This window comes from Polypterus senegalus, chromosome 16 (genome assembly GCF_016835505.1).
Source record: "Polypterus senegalus isolate Bchr_013 chromosome 16, ASM1683550v1, whole genome shotgun sequence".
NCBI lineage: Eukaryota > Metazoa > Chordata > Cladistia > Polypteriformes > Polypteridae > Polypterus > Polypterus senegalus.
Window position 1 is genome coordinate 3,602,205 of NC_053169.1, and position 22,311 is coordinate 3,624,515.

Below are 22,311 nucleotides of genomic sequence, written 5' to 3' on the forward strand. Positions count from 1 at the left end.
CCTGTTGTCGCAAACCAAGACGAGGGACCGATGGATAACATGGCACAGCGGAGCCCACGGTGACATTAAAAGCTCCTCCGTGACTTCAAGAGCCGGAGCTGCCCGCTTTGGATTGAAATATTAAGGCAATAAAGTTGAAAACGGCACACGTCGAAAAGCCAGGCAATGACGTCAACGAGGGGCCACGGCTGAGCCCCCACTGCCGGTGCCCGTTGTTGGATTGGTCGCACTTCTTCTTCTTCTTGTCCTTGAATTTGTCGGGATCTCCCGAATCAGCAGTTACTTTTGTATTTCACGGATGTCCTCGACGACCATCTTAATGGCTCTGGCCGTTTCTCCAGTTGGTCTGCCCACCTCCCCGCTGGCAGAAGTGGCACACCTTTCAAAATGGTTCCGCATAGGAAATTGCAAGTGCCGTTGGTCACAGTGCCCGAGAAGACATGTCCTGTGAGAAGACACGTCCTGTGCCAGCGCTGCCCTTTGCTCCTGGCTGCATGACACTGCCATGTTTAAGTAAAACTTACCGTCTCTTTCGAATGCAGCCACCCAAGAGGGCCCACTAAAGACGACAGTGAGTGACGCACAGAGTCGAGTCGAGTCGAGTTACAATCCGCCTCCTTTATTTCAGGGCTCTTTGTTTGTCAAACAGCAATCATGCACACTGAACGACGTGCCCTCCGCCACTACACACTACTGACTGGCAAAATCAACGGGACATTTTATGACATGACACACATCATCATCATCATCATCATCAGAAACAGAAATGAACAAAGCAGGATCAGTAATTGAGAGCTGTGACAGCAAGTCTGTAACCAAGTGACACAGCGAGTGCCACCTAAGGGACACCGTGGGCACATCTGACAGGTGGTCCCGCCTGGCGAGGAATGTCGGCTGCGATGACAAAGCGGGCGAGACGGCGAAAGGCACAGAGCGTTGTGGCACTTGAGGTGTTCACTTCTGCTGGACCCGCGCCTTTAGTCAAACGCACACTGGTGGCCCTCCTCTCCAAAGCAGCTGGCAATGCCAAGAGAGGAGAGGGCACAGCACACGCTCAGCTCTCAAGGTTGGCCACTTGAAGTTCTCAGAAAACACAACGTGAACACCAAATATGGCAACAACAGAAAACACCAACGTAACGGGCACATCAGTCGCAATATAAAGATGCTAACTAAATGGGCGAGGCCGGCACAGCCATAAAGCTCTGCGATTGGCGCACCGGGACCCCCGATTTGGCATTCAGCTCGGCTCCACAAAGTGCAATGGCGCAAGTCGAGTGTAACACTGTCCTGTAACTTATACTGGCAAGTCAAGGGCCACGGGAACATAATGCCATCCGGTGCCACCTCAGACCAGGACACTGGGGAGCGGCAGCCGAGATGGCGATGACACCGTCTGGCGAGTTGGGGTGCGGTCGTCGTCACCCGTCACGGCTGACCACCTGACTCCTCACAGCGACCTCGGGGGACGAGGGCCCATTAGCACTATGGTGGCAGAATGACGGGCACAGCAAACCTTGGGCTAGGAGAACGGAGAGGACGGCGGGCATCTCTGCACACTGGCACTCCTCCACGTCTCGTCACAAACGTCTGCCGTCAGGGAGGGGTCTACAAAAGTGGGCGTGGTTACATAATTAGCCAAAAGGCGATAGAAATTGGAATCTGAAGCACGTAATTCATCAAAATAAAAAAAGGTGTCCCTGAAACTCTCGTCGTGGACTGAAGGCTTTGAGGGGTCTTCACGGGCACACGTTCACCCACGCCCAGCCCACCAGAGTGCCGTAGACCCAGGTGTTCAGGTAGAGCCTCCTTCCCGACTCCGTCAACAACATTGGCACAGTCAGCCCCCCCAGGAACAGCAGAGATGGCAGAGTCTTCCTCAGGCTGAGCGCCGACCTGTGCCCTTCTCCCGGGAACTTGTTTCTCTGCTCCGGATCCTCCGACTGGTAGAAGGCGCTCATCAACCTGTTGGCAAGACAAACAAAACGGTGCAAGTTGTGGGGTACAAGGGTGTCATCCGAGTGTCACCGTAAGCGGAAAGACCCGGGCAGCGCACCTCGACTGGCATCACGCCCTCCATACTCACCGGTCTTTCATTTCAAATCGCTCGTGTAGCCATCTCCGAAAGAACAGCGGCTCCCGAGGAATGTCGTTGACATCGACCCGCTCAAAGTACACGTGGACCCGCGGGCACTCCTTGCATAAGAACTCTGTGACAGGAGGAAAGGGGACAACACGACACAAGAGAGGGTTAAAGGTCACTCTCCTCAAGTAAAGCAAAGCCCACCAGGCGTCCAGTCCAAGACCTCTCGCGGCAGCGGGCACCACGACCGCCACTCACAGCAAATGTCGAACAGCGAAACTTGGGCATGGCAGCAAATGCAGAGGGGGACTCGGCGGCCACGGCCAGAGGCGTCACCGCACCAGGCCGGGGGTCCACTGAGGGCGAGGGTTTGACTATCGGGGGATCATGAAACTGTGGCAGCAGGGCAGGTAAGTGGCACACACACTGGCAGCCACATTTGAGGATAAAATGACCTCAAGGCTGAGGCCTGCGGACCAGCAGAGGAGACGAGGAGCAGCTTCAACCCAATTCACTCTTCTCCGGGTACCACTCATGTGAATATGCCTGACCCAGGCGGGCACAGAGTTGGACGATGAGGTGCCACGCTGGGAGATGAAGAGCGAGAAGCTGCGAGCCGCTGTGGCCAATGCCTCCGACGACACAGCAGACCAAAGTGCGGCCAGCGGGCAGACGTCACCACACGACACTCTGCCCGCTCGACGCAGGAGACCCCAACAATCTGATGTGGATTAGGTGCGGGCGGCGGGTCACATCTGTGCCCGAACGGCAGGGTTGGCCTTCATCTTCAATTCCGTGTGAACTCACCGCCCGGCTGTTCTGGAAATCAAAGTTTCTCCGAACTCTCTGACGGGGGGCATCTGAAGTGCGGCCCACAGCACAGAGTGGAGCTTCTGGTCCGAACTGCTAAGAAGGATCCTCTCTGGGTGGGCTGCTTGGCAATACCAGGGTCCGGCACAAACTGTGACAGAATGGCCACCAACGTGTGCTCCAGCAATGAGGCGTCTTCCGAGTGGGCCAGCGGTGGCCCACCACAACAAAATCAGCTCGAGCCTGAAGCAGCGCCAGCGACATCAGAAGGACGCCCGTCTTCTACCAACAATGGGCTGGGTGGGACGTTAAGACGCTCAGTGACCTCTCAACAGCAGCGAACTCGGGCAAGTGGTCTTAACAGAGCCAGGGGAGCAAAACCTCTGCGCCAACGGCCTCCCAATCCATCAGGATCAACACGGCATGGAGCCGAGAAAGCAGGCGACCCGCAAAACGCCCGTCACAGCTGGCCAGGCCCACCGTCACCCACAATGCAGCAAGACGCACACGGACTGCTGAGCCGAGCAGCCACCCCAAGCCCGAGGAACAAGCCGTCTGCCCATCCTGTGCCACCACAAACCTGCTCTACAGAAAGGGAGCACAGAAATGGGACCAGAGGCCTGGTGACTGTGCCACGCTGCTGCCCGCTGACCCTCACTCTGGAGTTGTGTTTGCCATTGTCCATCTCACGCCTGCTTGGGCTAACCTGCTCTGCTCAGTGTGCCACCTCCATGTCCAGCGACACCAAGGAGGACTAGTAGTGCCACCTACAGGCGACCAGAGGAAGTGCCAGTCAAACACAGGCTGCTCCTCGACCTCCAAATCAGAAAAGGAGGGGCTTCGGCCGTCTGGGTGGGCCGCCTCGAGAGGTCACGGCGGCAAGCGCACAACATCTCCTCCACCCACAGTGCCACGTCGCGTCACGTGTTGGCTCGTCAGGTTTGAGACACCAATGTGGGGACCACTGGGCTTGTAAACCCGACGTTCACAGCCCCCCGTGTTCTGTGTCGACGCACATGTGAGGGACACCACAGCCTTCCTGACATCACCGCTCTCTGAGCTGTGACAGAGAGGTCACCACAGCTGAGCGCAGGTCACCTCGGGAGTCCAGACGTCACCACGGAGTGGCCGAGCCTGCCTGTCACATGCGATGCTCCATACGCTAAGAGGGGGACATCGGAGAGGACCTGACTGTCACCTCGCACACGCACACACACAGAGACACAAACCTCACACACACACACAGTGACACGCACAGATACACGCAGTGACACACACAGTGACAGACACACACAGAGACACACACAGTGACACAAACACGCAGTGACACACGCAGTGACACACACACACAGTGACACACGCAGTGACACACACACACACATGCACACAGTGACACAGAGACACACACAGTGACACACACACACAGTGACACCTCTCTCACACACACAGTGACACACACAGTGACACAGAGACACACACAGTGACACCTCTCTCACACACACACAGTGACACACGCAGTGACACACACAGTGACACACAGTGACACAGTGACACACACACACAGTGACACCTCTCACACACGCAGTGACACACAGTGACACACACAGTGACACAGAGACACACACAGTGACACCTCTCTCACACACACACAGTGACACACGCAGTGACACACACAGTGACACACAGTGACACAGTGACACAGAGACACACACACACACACGCAGTGACACACGCAGTGACACACACTGTGACACACACACACGCAGTGACACACACACAGACACACGCACGCACGCAGTGACACACACACGCAGTGACACACGCAGTGACACACACACTGTGACACACAGTGACACACACGCAGTGACACACACACACGCAGTGACACGCACACAGTGACACGCACACACAGTGACACACACACACTGTGACACACGCACACAGTGACACACGCACACAGTGACACACAGTGACACACACACGGTGACACACAGTGACACACACACACTCGGTCCTCCTGCTGTACCCTTTTTATTCTCTCATTCCTGATCTTTCCAAGATGGCCTCCTGCCCGTACTTCTCGCCAATCCCGCGCCCGCCGCGTCCGTCTGTTCCTGTCAATAACAGGATGTTTGTCTGCTGGGATCTGCCATTTTAGTTCAGGAAGAATTTCTGATTGGGAAAGTAAAACATCAACAGTCAACAGGAAGTGACCTCATTAAAGACACCAAACGGTGGCACACAAGCCGAGCCGCCGGCCTGACAACACTTTGGTGTCCTGCCTCGTTGGCGGTCATGACGGTGGCAGCTGTGGACACCTGGACAGGGCAGGGCAGGGCAGGGGGACATCAAGACAAAGAAAGATGGCCACGTCCGCCAAGCCGGAGATTAACAAGGCAAGCCATCGTATGCCAGCCCACTATCAGACGGCTGAGCTGATGCCACCACGGCCAGTCGGTGTAATAATGAGGGGTGGCCGGCCCACCTGTGGCGATGCACATCCATGGTGACGTATTCATTCCTGCCCCCGATTTCTTCAAAGTCACTGGCTGGCAGTGACGCCGCAGACTCAAGTTGATGCCCGCCACCGTAAACGTTTAGCCCCTTCTCGCTGGCACAAGCTCTGTTATGTCAGACACAGGATCTGTGCCACTACTGGCTGGCATGTGGACTATGACAAACTCGGAGAGCCACTGTTACTCGATCCAGTGAAGCTGAATACAAGACGGGCACCACTCCCAGCGGGCGAGATAACAGTGCCAAGGGCACCAAATAAAAGCAGGATGAAGCAGCGAGACGTGGCCAGATGCAGCGTATGGTGATGTCACAGTGAAAGGTGACAGAAGAGATGGCGTCACCTTCCGGAGACTAACACGTTTTTGCTGTGCAGACGCCGAGTTCAGGGGTCCGGCACGCGGACAGCTTCTTCCTCATTGGTCACACGTTTAGACGCTTGGCGTGTTGGCACATAACGGAAATGCTTCAGGAGCGAGACGAGCCTGGCGCCTCCTTCACGGGTCACGGGGTCTCCCCGACATTTAAAGGGGCTTAGTGTTCCAAACGCGTAATTCAAGTCCGTTCGGATCCTGGGTCTCGTCACCTCGCGTCACTCGTCACCTCACTTTCACTAAACAAGGAATGTCAACTGAAGCCCCAGCCAGCCGCTCAACTCATTCAATTCTTAGCACAGTTGGGGGGGCAAAAACATCCCTTTGATACAAACGTACCCCCCGTCACGGGACGTCCCGCAGGCCTGCAACTCCGGGCCGCGTCGGACTTCCCAGGATCAACTATTTGGCTTTCCTGTTGTGAACAATTTGGAAAGTTAAAAACGCGGAGGGCACCATAGCGCCAGGAACGTCGACGCCGAGCTGCGCTTCACTGAATAAAGGGCAGCACGGCGGAGGTCTGTGGTGGCGCTAAATTCTGCTCTGTGCCACCAGGGCACCAAAGGCAAGGCCGGCAAACGTGGTCTTCACGCCATCACGTGTCAGACATCGGGCCGGGAGTCGGGGACCATCAGGTGACACGTGACAGTCGTGCCTTCATCAGACCACGAAGATTCATTTTAGAAAAAGGAAAAGAAAACGAACAACAACCTGAAAAAGATAAACTGGAAAAACTCGAGTGACAGACGTGACAACAGAAATGACAACAGTGGACGAGCAAAGGAGCCGAAAGCCAAGCCAAGACCGTGACGCCAGTGACAACCGCAGGAGGACATGAAGGTGACCAACTGAAGACGTGGGCGCACACACAGGAGCTTCAAACTCGTCTCCGTCAATGGCCTCCGCCCGAAGGAAGTCAGGGGGACCTGCATGGCATGATGGGTAAAACACCGTGCAGGGTTATTAAGGCAAAGGCGCAGATCGACAAGTGGACCTTCGACACGAGCCGTGTGATCAAATTAGAGACAGAAAGACGCAGGCAGAGCAGAGGATCATGGGTAGTGGGGCAGACACACCGCGTGAAAGCGCAACTCGGGGCAGGGTACCACGGGCACACCTGGGAGAGGAGCACTAAAATACGGCGGCTTTGAAGAACGGCCGCAAGAGGCCACCCTGTGCACTTTGAGGGGACGGAGATTAACAGGTGCGGGCATACGGGTCCTGCCCTTACGTGAAGACGCCAACCCACGTTACGAAGTCTGCCCGTCTGTCTTTATGCATGACGTGAGTGAGCGGGCACCAGCGTGGGCAGCAGGACCACTCAGCCTGACATCTGTTACTCAAGAGTTGCTCCTTTTCTGGGTGGGACGACGGGCAGACAAGTGCCAGCACGTCCCTAATGCCGGCGGGTGAATGCGTAAACGACAGGAAAGCTAAAAACAAATACGGGAGGAACATCTGCAGCGTCTCACGCCGCCAGCCAGACACGCAGATCAAACGTTAAGACGTGCCGCTCTGGGGGACAGTGGGGCCGAGATTCCCAGAATGCTTTGGGCGTCACTTAAACGACAGCACAACCAGAAAAACGTGACAAAGTGCTTCACAGAAAGCGACCGACTACAACATCCAGAGGTCAGCGGGTCGGCCGTTTGTCATCCTCGCCTGAAGACAGTCTGGTGGTGACGGTCACTCTGTCATCAGACATCGTGATGGCGGTGGGCTGTGACCCTGTAGTTAGGGTATAGCGGGTTGGACAACAGAGGGATGTGAATTAAACACGCTGTGCCAACAAGACTGAGGCCTGTGAACGGCGGGCAGCCCGAGACGTCCACCATGAGGTGGTGTACATAATAACTGAGCAAAGCTCCCATGATGCTCTCTGCTGCCGACTGGCGGGCACGTCTCGCCTCTGCACGGACCCTCCACTTCCCTCCCTCCAAACACTGCCCTGCAACACACTGAAAGGGGCCTACCTGGCATTGATGGCGCAGTCTTTCTTTCACCTTTGGCATCGACGGTTCCTTCGTAGGCGACTGTCACGTCGTACACTGCATTCAAGTGGGACTTCATGGCATCCACGGCTATATGAGCAGCCTTGACTCTTGGCGTGAGTATGTGGTTTAATACTGAGAGACCTGTGAAAGGCAGACAGACAGACAGACACGTTAAACACACCGCAATGATGCCACGCCACACGTCAGCGTACGCGAAAATAAAACATTCAAAGTGGGCAAAAAAAAAACAATCTCACCTGGGCACTAAAAGGTGGCAATCAGACTTCAGTGTCGTACAAAACGCCCAAAAACAAGCCAATGTGCTACCCCACCGGGACGCCCGGAAGGACGACGGACCCTCTGGATTCCATCAGGGCCACAGAAATGGAGCTGGGAAGCTCAACCATGTGGGGACCCGAGGCCACCAGCAGGGGGCGCCTGGAGGCCAGCACTCCCGCCACACCAGGACACATCGGGGGGCCATTCGAGGGCTGGGGTCGCGAGGAGGAGGAGAGGAGAGGACCGAGTCTAAACGTCAGGTGTCTGCCTGTGGCCAGGCCGTCCTTTACAGCTGACATCGGGCCCACCAAACACACACGTCACCTGTGCCCTCGGCGGCTATGGCTACTGCTGGCACTCAAATGGCATCTTTGTCAGGTTTGTGAAACTCATCTGCAACAGAAACCATCTGTGGAGGATTTGCTGTGACTTTCACCCACGCTGCCTACTGAACGTCACCCAGGTGGGCACCACTGACGTGTTTGTATTGGACTGTAATTCATACGTCAATGTGGGCAAGATACCAAACAAGCGAGAGTTGTTCCCAAGTGCCCCCCGACCTTCTCCTTGGCACCACACACATACCCACACTGTGGCACACTCTTCTAAATGAATTTCCAATGAGACTTGTACATCAGAGGACGTCGAGCTCAGAGGGCAGCGGGACTCTGCCAGCCTCGACTTCAAAACGTGCCCATGGCACACTGGACCAGTTCAGCATTAGCGTCTCCTCGGAGGGTCACAACGGCCTACAAGAGAGACAGACCCTCAAAGCCTCGAAAGTCAATTTCCAATCTGACCCTGGGCTCCTGGCAGCTCCGTGTCCTTCAGTGTTCCAGTAAGACCAGTAATTGAAATGGGAACAAAGCACGACGGGCGGCCTAAGCGGCTTCACTTCACCTTCCAAAACAAGTCTACTTGTCTGTGCCAGGCGCCCGGTCTACAGGCCACGGGCGCACTTCATTTAGGCAGCCAGGATGGCACACGTCTCGTCAGGCTGGTGGCCCTCGCCAGCGGGCGACCCGCTCGAGTTGACCGTTTTCTAGATCATACAAGCACAACCAGAAAGGGAAGTGCCAAGTAAGACCAAGCGGGGCAGGTCACAACAGAAGTGACACACGAGGCCTGACATACCGCCCGCCCGCTCGTTCAAGGCGACGCCAAACCCCTCTGTTTACCAGGAAACTCCGCAGGAAGAAGCTGTTTGTTAAAAACGGAGCGGACGGAAAGAGTCGGCGCTCGTGTGAATTACAAACTCACTGCTGAAAGACAAAACAAAAACCGCCAGCGGCTCCTGTGAACGACGCCACCGCCGCCACCACCACCGGGCTGCTTCACTGTTGAGGTGGCACGTGGAGGCACAGACACCAAGTGCCAATTGGGCATAACTGCTCCCAGCCAGCCCTAAAATCATCAGAAATGGACTACTGAACAATAAATATCAAAGGTGAGAATAAAGGGAAGCTGGCGCAAAGAGCACCCACCCAACAGTGACACATTTAGCTGCCAGTCTGGCTTTAGGTCAAGTGAGGGGACAACGGTACTCTGGGAGCACTGCATTGTGAGATCTCTAGAGCGGACCGTTGGCACAGGTAATGGGCTGCACACGCAAACACCAAAAGAGATGGACACTTTTTGACTTGCCAGGGTAACCCACGCCGGTGCCAGGGCAGCAAACACTGCCTGGCACACAGGGAGTCCTACAGTGGGGGGCCAGGTAAACGCAGGTGTGAGACAAAAGGTTTCCCAAATGGATATTATCCACCCCACCCTTCACACTTGGTGCCAACATGAACGCTGTGAAAAAAGAAAACCAAGAGACCACCAACAGATAAAACCCGAAGGCATGTGAAGCCCATCTTACCTTCCTTACGGGCGAAGGCTTGACTATCCAAGATGACTTTCTGGAGCTCTGGGTTATAGCGAGTGCCCTCTGGGAAAATGACCAGATACATCTGCGGACAAAGAAACAAGAGGGGTGGCGCACGTCAGCACAAAGCCCAGGCGCGCCCACACCGTCGAGAGACGTAAATGACGACAGGAGGGGGCACGGCCTCTGTACGGCTCTCACTCCCCCTACGTGGTTACCCGCGTCTTCGCCCATCACACGTGACACCCACAGGTTTCAGACGCTCTCTTTTAGTCACAAAGAAGGTGACCTCGTAGGAGTGTCACCAGCCTGACTAGAGCTACAGCTGGCACGCCAATCAGAATTACTGGCTGGTGGGTCAAGTGACATGCTCAAGGTCACACAGTGTCACAAGCTCAGGGTCTGAAGTCCAAAGTCGAGCCTGTGGCACGGTGCCATCGGACTGCAGTAACGGCCTGGCGCTTGGAGTGCCCGCTGAGCCAGTACCACGCAAGACCTTCACGTCCACCACACACTTGTACTGGGGGCACAACGATGTGCGACGTCACTACAGGAGGTGACATGTGAGGGTCACTGGCATGACTTTCACACTTGACATGTCTTACGGTTTTTTTTGTTTTTAAAAGAGTTTCCAGGACCCGCTGGATTGCACCCGTGCCATTACACATGCCATCCTGCCCGCACTGCTTTGGGCGTCCAGTTTCTCTGAGAACAGAGCAGACCGCGTCCCACATAATGTCACGACAGTCCTGGATGTCACATTTCTAAGACCATCCCTGAAATTATAACTGAACTTTCACCAAATGACAGCATGGAATGTTCGGCAACCAGAAAGTCGCTCGAGTGCCCGCTTGTAGCCCGGATTTCAATTTGTCTTCTTTTTCTGTGCCGTCGCCAGGCCGGTCTGTGTGCCCCCTGACAACCACACGCGCGCCTGCAGCCTGATATCCTGTGAAGTGCCAGGCGAGGACCCCGCTAAGAGATGTCAGCCGAACACCCGATAAAGAAAACGTCACTTTAAGGTCTCAACTTCCAAAAGAATTAAAACAAAACTGAGTGCCATTATGAACAACGCCGCACAGAGCCTCGCTCGGACGTTCAGAAGTGCGTCAAGATGCCAGCTCGTGCTCTTCACTGTGGCTCCGACTGCCAAGCTAGGACTGGATTTTTCATTTTCCTCCACTTCAGTCCTCGTGGTTCTCCCCGTGTCCCCCCACAGTCCAAAGCCATGCCGGTGAGGTGCCCCGGCGGTCCTAAATTATTCCTAGTCTGTGTGTGCCCTGCGGTGGGCTGGCACCCTGTGTTGGCTGCGATTGGCTCCAGCAGAGAGACCCTGACGGGTTGAACTGTCCTAGCGGTGCGACGATGACGTCTGTCTGTCTGTCCGGTCAGATTCTGAAGGGGGCTCCTTCTGACCGCGTCACACTCACCACACATCTGAACACTGCGGACCACCAGGCTGATCTTTTCATGGCAGCAGGTTCTCCACAGGTCCCGAGAGGGTCTCAGGAGTCTGGCACAGTGGACCCCCATACACCTGACCTGCGATGTCACGAGTAGGAGGAACACTCGGCTGAAGAGACCAGGGGGGCTTCGATGACATTTACAAGAACACACACCCAGACGAGACACCAAAGTCTAGCGACTCAACACAAACGTGGTGGGCTCCGAGACCCTCCAACTGTGGGGGCTGAGCAGCTAATCGTTTGTGCCCGGTCCGCTTGGCCACCTATGGGACGGGCCCCTCGCCACATGGAATGGCTGCGCTGTCCGCCCTACTGCAGTCACGGGACCCCCAATCCAATTCTGTCTGTCACCTTCTAGAAGTTCACTTCCTGTCCTCGGAGGTGTAGGGTCTCCCGCTCAACTCCATCCAAACCCCCAGACAGGGCTGCCTGTCACCTTGAGGTCATTAACGGCACAGGGAGTCACCATCTAAAGGAGTCACTGGCTCAAACGCGACCCCCGGAGAGACGAGATCATCAAGTACTCACGGGCGCGCCCACTGCGCTCTGGCACTCCAGTTTCTTCCTCATTGCTTTTTCGTCGAACTTCGCACTTCGCTTGACGTAAACGCCTCCGTGCTGAAATGAAACGCCAGGCCGGCTCTGTTAGGGGGTCCTTCTCGAACAGACACCCAAATAAACCAAAGGCACTAAAAACACGAGCCCACCTGAGAGAAGTACCAGCCGTACAAGGGGAGCCACTTGAGGCCGTCCTTCAGCACGTAGCGCACGTGCCCGATGGCACCCTGTCTGATGGCCAGCATGTCCGCTATAATCCAGTCAACTGCAAAACAAGAAAGGGAAGATGGAGCGACGCGAATGCCTGCGCTCCCTGGCCGAGTGGCACCCTTCAGAGGGCTGCGGCAGACCACGGGGCACACCAACCTGTACACTGATGGTTTGACAGGTAGACGACGTTCTCCTTCCTCTTTGGTATCTCGCCGTACACGATGACCTACAGCAGACGAAGAGAGAGAAAGAAAGAAAGAAGGTCAAAGTGGCACCAGCAGGCCATCAACGTCTTGGCGTTCCCCTCTTTGCCGGTTTTTGAGATGCCGTGTCGAGGAAGACGATGCACTGGACTCTTCGCACAGCACGGCGGGTGGTAAAGAGAAGAGGAGACCGGGCGTCAAATACTAAAACGTCGAGCCTCACGTCCACCCGCCAAACGGCAAATCAAAAGCAACGACAGCTGTGCCCACGAATCTGGGCGGACGAGGAACGAAACTCAAGTCTGCTCTCATGAAACAAACCTCACCATCTAGGAAGTGGCCAAGCAGCTCAAGGCTGGCACCCAGCTGGAGTGCCGACAGACGAGCGTTTGTGCGGGCGTCACAGCCAGCCCTGCCTTCGCCCACAGCAGCTCCTTTATGCCACTCGTCCACTCGGACTGCTGGAGACGGGTCATTTCTTCACAGCTTAGGCCCTAAAATGCCAGGCTGAAGAAGCCCAGTCGCGCTGCACTGATGACCACACTGCTGGGCACCCTCTGAAACACTTCAGGTCCTGCCGCCTGTGCCCCCAGCCTGCTGGGTGCTGACCATTAAATGAGGGGCTCACCGACAAACGCCCGGCTGAATCAGAGAAGGCTTGAGCCGAGTGCCCGATCGAAACCCGAGGACGATGGCGGATTCACACTGCCAAAGTGACAGAGCTAAGTGTGCCCGAGCCAGAGGGCCATCGTCTCGGAGGGACGTGTAAGAACATCACATTGACAGTCGGGGACCCGTCCCCCCCTCGCCCTCCACTGCAGCCATTCGTCCAGGGGCGCCCTGTGCCCTTTGGCGTGTCCCGCCAAGTCTGTCCGAGGCACTCCTAGGCTCCTCGACTCGCCCTCCTCCATCTTCTTGTGGGCAGCAAAGGCACGTCTGCCTCACACAGCTGACAGGGACACAATGCCAAGGGCAGACGGGCGAGACAATGAGGACAACGCCACACGCGTCACTTCACAGCCTGTGGAGAAGTCACGACAAGCAAAGCAGCATGCCACATACCGATCGGACCATACCAGGGTGTGTCCAAGCTCGGGCACGTACTGCACAGAACCCTCTGACACTGTACACACGGGAGTCTGCCAGTCGGGCACCAGCACTGTCTCTCTCGATAGCACGAGGGGGTCTAAGAAGTTAAAGGCAGCGTGATTGTCAAGTGGGGGGAATGCCCGGCCAGTGGGAGGTTGGCGAGAGGTCAAAGGTGAGCCAGGACCTGCCTAGCAGAGCACCCACAGGGTCTCCACCCCGTGCCACCCACCACTCAATGGTCCTTTAAATCCACCAAAGCCCACCGGCCCCCATCTGGGCGACGTCACCGGCGTCGCTCTTCATCACATTCTGACTGACGCGGGTCTCTTGCCCGCTGTCCCCTTTTCTGTTGCTTTCGTCACCACACATCATTTAAACAGGAGAGAACACTGGGGGTCTGCACCTTGAGCCCCCTGCACCTCCGGCGAGGGTCTTCCTTAAGACCCTTACTTGCCTTTCTCCCTCTGCCTGATGCTATTCCATCAAGGCCACATCCCACTGTGAGTGCCAAGATGCCAACTGCCTTCATGAATCAAGAAACCACAATCAGGAGCCCAACTGGCACGGGCACACATCACCACACAGGGTGCCACCTAGAAAACAATCAAACCAAGGGATTACCAAACAATGGACCACGAGGTGACCGACAACACACCGGCCCACCAGCACTGACCAAGGACGAGTACGAAAACGTGTGTGGCGTGCTTTGCCAATGCGATGCCATCCTCCTCACTCAGACGTCACTTTGCTCTCACACTCCTCCTCCATTCTTCATTCGACGGCTCCAATGCAGTCTCAGGGCACTAACTGCCTGTGCTGTGCCAGTCTGGGGTTTTCTCCAAGTAGGTTTGTGCCCCCCATGTCAAAGATGTTAGCTGGCATCTCTAACAGGGTCCTGTGCAAGGGTCAGTCCAGGGTGAGCTCTGGCCCCCTGCTGCTGTGAACGGGCGTACGCTCATGTGAGACGTCACGTCCCGTGTGCCCAGGGCAACGTATGGCTGTAGCCTCAATGTTGTTTCTGTGCCCGTCAGGACTTTAATGCCAGGTCCTCCTATTTAATCCTGTATTTAGAGATGATAACATGGCCCCCATCAGAGAGACGGTGGGGGGAGTCCATCAGGGCTGGTCCCCACCTTGTACCCGCGGGCAGGTGCTGGCTGACACCTGGTAGTCCTCAACTCGACAGCCTGCCATGCAGGGCATCAGGCCACAAGGGGAGACCATTTGGGGTGAATGAACAAACCCAAAGGATATAAGGAATCAACAGGACACGTGTACCCGCTGGCACTTGACTGGCACTTGGCGATTTTCAGTCGGCCCGGTCCACAGTTCTACTAAAGACCCCTCAAGTTATAAAAGAGCTCGCTGGACTCGGAGGGGACGCAGCAATTTCAATGAGAAAGCCCCGGGCACGAACCCACCGTAGCCACGCCAGCCTTCACTTCGGACTCTCTGAGCCCCCCCACGTACCCCAAGTGCTCCCACTGGCACGAGCTCAGCTTTCTGTTGATTTCTTAAACACAAAGCAGACGCGGCGCCACGGCCTGAGGGGACGGGCAGCACAAGACAGCCCGCTTCAACTCCCTGCCAGCGCGGACTCGGAGGACACACGCTGAAGATAAGAGAGCCCGAGGGGTGATGAGGGACGCGCGAGTGTTTGTTGTTTTAGTAACCAGAATCCCGAAAGTCGGGAAGTTCAAACGCGACGCGGGACGAATAAACGAGGACTGGGACCGAGGGCAGCGCCACCGAGACAGGCCTGGCAGCACTTAGCTGGGCACGCTGGCCTTCTTCAGCGCCTCCCACACGGCGCCCGTGACCCTCTGCCAGGTCACATACCAAGGCAGCACATCTGCAGAGAGAGTAAGCAAGTCACGGAGACCTGAGCGCCACTGCCTCGAGGCGAGAAGATCTCCAGTGCGATTGGGCACATTCAGCTGCGCCCGCTCACAGGACGACACACAGGCTGCGAGGGAAACGCGGCCCACCTCTCGGAAAGAACAAAAGAACACAACATCCAAACGAGATGCCACGTGGGCATGTGCCAAAGGACACTCTGTCAAAGTCCCCTCACAAAGTAGGTAAACTGCAGAGGAGGAAACCGTTTTAAAGAATAACGGGGTCCGCCAACACAAGCCCACCCTGAGGTGGCACCCCAAACTCAGTCCTGCGGACCCCCTGCGTCCCCACCGGCTGCGGGGCTGATGCAGTGAGCTGTGATTTAGCGACTTTGGTACAAATCTAGAAATGTGCCAGGCAGTTGTGTGGGTACAACGACTTCCATTCTCCTGTTTCTTTACTGGGCAACAACCATTTTGCTACTGGGATTCTCTCCCATTCTTTGCCAAATTTCACTCGCCGACTGCAAATCTGAAAGGCGTTTTCGCCCCGCAGCACGGCTCACGTTTTAGTTCTGGCGTTCCGGGGTGACTGGGCGGTGCTTCTACTGGGGTGGCACACGCGACTAACAGCTGGGACTCGTTTAGCTCGTCTGTGCCCCCGCGTCTTCAGCACAAGGACACAAGTCAGACTTGACGGTGCAGCAGGAAGTCGGCTTTACTGTTGAACACGACGCTGCATTTCAGGACGTCTCCTTCCTTCGCTCGCTCGCTCGCTCATTTTGTCAGGGCGATGGGCAGAAGCGGCGACTCGGCGATTAAGGAAAGTGAAGTCACACCTAAGGAGGGCGTTAATGTCGTGGAGGACCTGCTGGAGGTCACCAAAGACGCATTTCTGACTCCTCATCTCGACTTTCTTCTGGGCGACGGAGAACTGATGTCGAGGACGAGCACGACGGGCGCCTGCTGTTGTTCGTCGCGGGCAGGCTGAGCTCACTTCTACTTCGAGGTAAGCTGGCAGAACTCCGCTCTACCGCGTCTCTGGCGTCGTCTTCGGTTTTGTTGTCAGAATAAACAACGTTGGCGGGACCCCCAGACGGCACACACCGCCTTGACATATCGATACTCCGACGTGTCCAAACATCTCAAAACGTGACGGCTGCCAAACTCGGAGAGCTGCTCGCAAGTTTCCAGAAGCAAATCAAAGATCTTCTTTATGGAGCAGCGGCGCCGACGCCCCCGATGACCCGCGCTGTTCGCCTGGCAGAGGCCTCTCAAAATCCAAACGCTTCCAGACATTTTGTGGTCCCAGCGCGTTCTGTCCGTCTGTCCGTCCGTCCGCTTTTCACGACTTCACGGATTTGGATCGGCTTGTTTTCTGGAATTCCGGTTGATTTTGCGGCTTCTCCCAGAATTCACCTGTGGTCCCGATGTGTTTATGCAAATCCGACAGAGGGGCTGTGGGCGGGGCTTTCCTCATTCATATGCCAGCCTCTGTGCGAGTCGCTCTGCCTGTCGCCACGTGTTGGAGCGCACCTCGCCTCCGCTTAGCTAGCGATGCCCGTTTGTTCGGCAGACGTCGTCACCTACAGATTGTCAGCGAGTGACGTTTTTGAGGGTAGCTGCCGACTGGCACAGATATTACGGCCACACGTGGGCCTTGATCAGATAGAGTGCCAGCGTCTGTTTCATTACTAAGTGGGCACAGCTACGGGGCACAGCAGCCCATCCATCCATTATCCAACCCGTCACAGTGGACCCCCAGGACTGGGTTAGTGAAGAACCGTTTCAGACCCTCACAGACAGCGAGTGTGCCAGTCCAGCCTCCATCTTAGTTCAGGCCCAAGAAGCCCAAAGAGGAGAAACCAACAGTGAAGGCGGCATTAGAGTGGGCATAGTGGGCGAGTAAACCAGTCTGTCTGAGAGGAGTCCACTGCCTGCCGTTTGTGCCGACAGTAAAGTGTGACGAAGGGGAGCATCGCACAGGCCCGATGGGCACAGGCCCGATGGGCACAGGCCCAATGGGCAGAACCCGTAAGACTGCAAGGCGGCACTCGGTCCGGCAGTTCATTAACGGGCAGACAGCACCAGGCAGTGCCCGCGTTAATCGCTTCTAAACGACTTTGCTTTTCTGTCTCTGGGTCTTCATTATGCAAATGTCTGGAACTGCACTTTACCCGCCACACTGGCACAGCGCTCTGGGCTGGCACTCCGTGAAGAGCGTTCAACACAAACACAACGAAGACCAAAATGTCACGCGACGCCACGGGGAGCAGCAGACCACCTGCAGGAGAGGACGTGGAAGACGAAGGAAAGAAAGCTCAACGGCCGCCACCGTGCTGCTCGGACCACCGGAAAGGCTACGGCGGGCTACGCCAGCGGCACAGGACACACGGCAGGAACGCGAGAGGGCAATCGGGTCATTCCACAAGAAGAAAATGCCAGCCTGTAGAATCATCATTTGACACAAGGCCACCAAGCTGTGCCTACTGGTCCCTCCATATGTATGGCATCACACAAAATCAGTGTTTGGTGCGGGTGGCACCACTTGGTAAAAGGAGACCTTCATGAGTGGGTGACAAACCAACAAAAAGTGTCTTTGGCGCTGCCACGTTTGGGCCTTCAGAAAGCACACATCGAAGTGCTGCTCAGTGCCAAGGGGCTGCGTTGACCCTGCAGGGTCACCTGGACTTTGGCACATGGTGTGTGTGTGTGCCCTGCAGTGGGCTGGCGCCCTGCCCGGGGTTTGTTTCCTGCCTCGCACCCTGTGCTGGCTGGGACTGGCTCCAGCGGACCCCCGTGACCCTGTGTTTGGGTCCTGACTGACTGAACCAATTTATGTGCCAGCACACAAAGTCTCAGCCATGGACATAAAATGGATGCCCTCTCAGTAAAGTGGCTAAAACCGCCGGGCAGGGCGGCTCCTGCCCAACAAACACGGGCACGCCGGCTCATTTTTACACAATTCTTAGAGTCCAAAGTGTGCAGGCCATCGGGTTATTTGACAAGCAATGACCCAAAATAAATACGTGCCCTCGCGCCAAGAGGAGAGGGCATCGCTCCAACTCTTACTCATTCCTGCCCCCTCAGGTCACAGTGTATACCGTGTGGCACAATAAATAAAAAATGAGCAATTTCTGCAAGGTAAAGCAGAGTTGGGCTGTGCCAGGCTTTAAAGGGGCGGCCTTCACCCATCGACTGTCGTGCCACGCTGTAACGGGGGTCTTTAGGTCTAAACGAGGAGCTCTGCGTGTGAATGACGCTGCCAAGTCTAATGAAAAGAACGGCCCCCTGGCACGTCAATGACTTCTGAAGGAGACCACTGAACGGGGCCCGACGGGCATGAGACCACCGCGTCACTCTGGGAAAGAGAACCAAACAGCAGGCCCGGCATTACAGCAGGAAGGAGAACATCGAGGGCACGACGGGGGTCTGCTGGGCGAAGACAAAGGGGCATCTCTCACTCCCTCAGAGCTGGCACTTCAGATTTGGTCACCAAACGACTCCCTCGCTGAAACTGCTTAACAAACCGCACGCGGTCTTCACTCGGCTCTCCGTCTACAGGGGGCCAACGCTTGGTGTCATTACGAGAGTGGCATGACTGTGATGCCAGGGGTGACGGCTCCGTCGTTAATAGGATTGTCCTGCTATCGCTGTCGAGAGGTCACGCCAGCCGTTGTCCTCGCCACGTCTGACATTCAGACCCTCGCTCCTAGACACAAACCTGACTTCAGGTGTAACTGCGATCAGAGTGCAATCATGGGCACAGGCGGACGGGCACACGCGCCAGGCCAGACCAGGCAGCCAAAGAGCTGGAGGTCTTCACTCCAACGACCCTCAGGAAGTGGAGGCGCAGACATGTTACATGGCACCGTGGGCAGCGAGATGTTTCAATGTAACCCTGAGTTGGCGTGCAGGAGCTGATGGAGGTGACGACAGTGACAGTGGGGTCCGCAGGGACGTTTCCTATGAAGCTCCCCAAAAGACCTGCTTATGGAGTCTCAGCGTGCCACGGAGAGGGTGGTCCACACTTGTGGCACGGAGGGGCAGTGTAAGAACGTGCCCAGCAGCCCCTGCCCGCAGGACACGCCACTCCTTTAACTCCTCGAGAGCTGAAGATTTTTCCACTAAAAACGCACAAAGCCCGAGTTTTACACAGAAATGAACACAAAACGGCTGTGCCCCGTGCCCGCACCCCGTGCCCGCACCTTCACCTGGAATGCACGACAGGCTGGCTTGGCGTGTATCGAAATGTGCTTTGTACCTCATCAAGTGGCTGTCCCCCCAGGCGTACACTGGCATAGGCACGTCACCACGACTAGCTGGGCACCCATCGGCTGGTGCTGCCACCTCGATCACGCGTATCAAAAGCCAATTCAGAAACATCATGTGAATGTCACCCGTCGAGTATTCTGCTCTCCACATTCACTTCAATCTCTTGCCAGAGGTCGATGCCAATTTTGCCGCCGTTTGCTCCTCGCCAGTCATGCCAGTGCAGTGAATTTCAGTCAAACCAATGAAGTTAACTTTCCTTCTAGCAATGCCAGTGAAACTAAAACAAAAGAGCTTACAGCCGGCTGGCACCGCCAACTCCTCCTCTTGACAAAAGCCAACACCCGCCCTGAAAGAGCCAACGTGGGCAGCGACGTCCTTCATATCTTCTGTGACGGCCAGTGTGGGGTGCTGGGCTGGTGACGTCCCGGCCAAGCTAAGTAAAGGGGCACTTATGGGGCACACACCTGGAGGTCGTAGCAAAGGAGAACATTAAAACAAAAGTGAACAATGCTGGGCACCCGCTCCGACGTGCCAACAGTGAGGACTTTCAGCCAACGCCTCGTTCAGCAGAAGGGCATCAAGAAACGCCAACCTGCAATATATCTGTGACTGGCACACCAAGCCAGAAGTCACACACACACAGAGCAGCCCTTCAGACTCCTTCTCCTGTTCACTTGTACCCGCCGCAGATGCGCACACGAGCCGAGAAGATGTGGGATGAGAAGCCTGGCGGCACAGCAGTTACGTGACATGAGGCGGACCCCCACTCCCCCCCCAAAGTGTGTGTGGCTCAGACCATCTGCCCACTCGAGCGGGCGCAGCTCACCAGACGCTTCACTCCTTTACTGGCCGTGTGACCCGCAGCCTCAGTCTCGTCACGTCAGACTGGCACAGCAACAGGGCACAGGCAGAGAGAGCCACCAACGCTGGGCTCAACTCATTCATACGTCACCTGAACCATTCCGGGGTGACACACACGGGACTGACACGAACGACAACGTTGGTCAAGGGGGTGACAGAGACGGGCGGTGCTGTGACTCGGGTGGTCAGATGCCCTGAATACGGAGCACGGTTGAAGCTGCCACAGACACTGAGGGGTGCCACAGAGACAGAGTCCTGCCCAAGCCACTTCAGATGAAAGTGCCAACTTGAGCCAAAAACCACGGCAGCTCAAATCACCTCGAGCGACGGACTCAAGTATTGAGCGACTGAGTGCCCGCCGTGTGCTGTGGGTCAAAGGAGGCACCGTCTGCAGGGTCTCCACAGCCCACCGCACTACCCACCTCTGTGAACTGTACCCGTAAGCAGTGCCCACCTGTGCCCCCACTTGCCACACTGCACGTCCTGTAAAATGGAGACGACAGGGGTCCTCGGCCTCTCCAAGTCAGTCCAGTCAAGTGCTGAGACCAACATGGCACACACCAAGTGCCATTCCAGTGGCCTGGACACGCGGACTGTGGGCACCGCAGCGCCCCGCCATCCACTCCACTGGCATCTCGAGACCCGCGTTCGCATGGCGTGTCATCCGGGCCGACAGCTTCTTTGTCGAAGAGAAACGAGAAGGCAGAATCGAATGACAGCGACGGCCACTTCTAGGCAGCTCTGTGACAAAAATCACAAACCCCAAAGTGCGGCGACAGGAGAACAACACGCGCGGCTGCCTGCACGAGGCCTTCGGGTGCGTCCGACTAAAAAGGCAAAACTCGGCCAAGTCGTCGGGGGTTTGGGGTCCGTCCGGCCCGGTCCGTCATGGCGCCTCATCGCCCACTTCGTACTGAGACGAGAACAAACGGGGGGCTCCCTGCACGTGCTCTTCGCCGGACTAAAGGACCCGTCCCCGTCCCCGTCCTCTCCGCACCCCCGCTTGCCGTGACGGGCCATCGAGCTCGGCTGCCAACTCACCTCGACTCCCGTGTAGTTCTCGAAGAAGAAGAGCACCATGCTCTGGTAGATGGAGTAGATGAAGTCGTCCATTCGGTGGTAGAGCCTGGCCGGCACAACAGTGGAGAGCAGCCGCCAGACGCCCCAGGTCAGCAGGTACGCCGGCGCGGTGCCCAGCATGACAGCCGCTGGAAACCAGTAGCGCAGGGAGTAGGTGTGGACGACCAAAGACAGCAGCATTTTCGCCCTGGCACAAACGATCGTGTAGCACGCTGGAGACCCGTCGTTTAGGCGCGAGCCGCCGCCACCATCGTCCGCTCGGATCACTCGCTCAGGCGGAGACGGCGCACGCGGCCCTCGAAAGTCACCCAAAGTGCTCTAAAGCCGACTTTTCAGCGCGCTCCGCGGTCGCATTCTTCGCTGGCTTTGGTTGTTTGTTTTTTTTTTCCTTTTACCTAATATGGGCACCGCAGGCTGGCCCCCGTGCCACCGGAATACTTGTAAATGATGAAGTGGCGTTTTTGTTTGCCCAATTCTTCTCTCTCTTGACAAAGTCACTCACGCCTCCTCACGGACTCCATGTTGGACGCTGCCTGCGGCACCTCGCAGTGTCGCGCGCTCTCATTGGCTGCCGCGCTCGTGTGCGAGGCGCTCGTTGCTAAGGCGGGTGACAGCTGTAGGCTTCCCGCCGCGCACACCGCCAGAGAGGGAAGCCCGCGACAGAATGGCGACTCGCACGCCACCTCCGGAAGCAGACATCGCGGGGCGACACGCAGTGTCCACGACAGTACGGCATGGAGTCCGCCTCGGCCGCTAAAGGGGTCGGTCTGTCAGTTTGGGCGACCTCCAGGGTCCTAGTGGATCCACT

The 22,311-nt window shown here is 56.5% G+C and overlaps 1 protein-coding gene across 1 annotated transcript; it reads right to left on the reverse strand.

Annotated features, from left to right (window-relative positions):
* Positions 1-598: 598 nt before the first annotated feature.
* On the reverse strand, positions 599-22,054 carry agpat5 (1-acylglycerol-3-phosphate O-acyltransferase 5 (lysophosphatidic acid acyltransferase, epsilon)). Its single transcript, XM_039739093.1, has 8 exons — positions 21,465-22,054; positions 12,314-12,383; positions 12,097-12,212; positions 11,918-12,007; positions 9,918-10,008; positions 7,754-7,915; positions 2,086-2,209; positions 599-1,964 (listed from the first exon to the last, which is right to left on the reverse strand). Exons 1-8 carry the CDS (start codon positions 21,681-21,683, stop codon positions 1,739-1,741), a joined length of 1,098 nt encoding a protein of 365 aa, XP_039595027.1. The 5' UTR covers positions 21,684-22,054; the 3' UTR covers positions 599-1,738.
* Between the last annotated feature and the right edge of the window lie 257 nt (positions 22,055-22,311).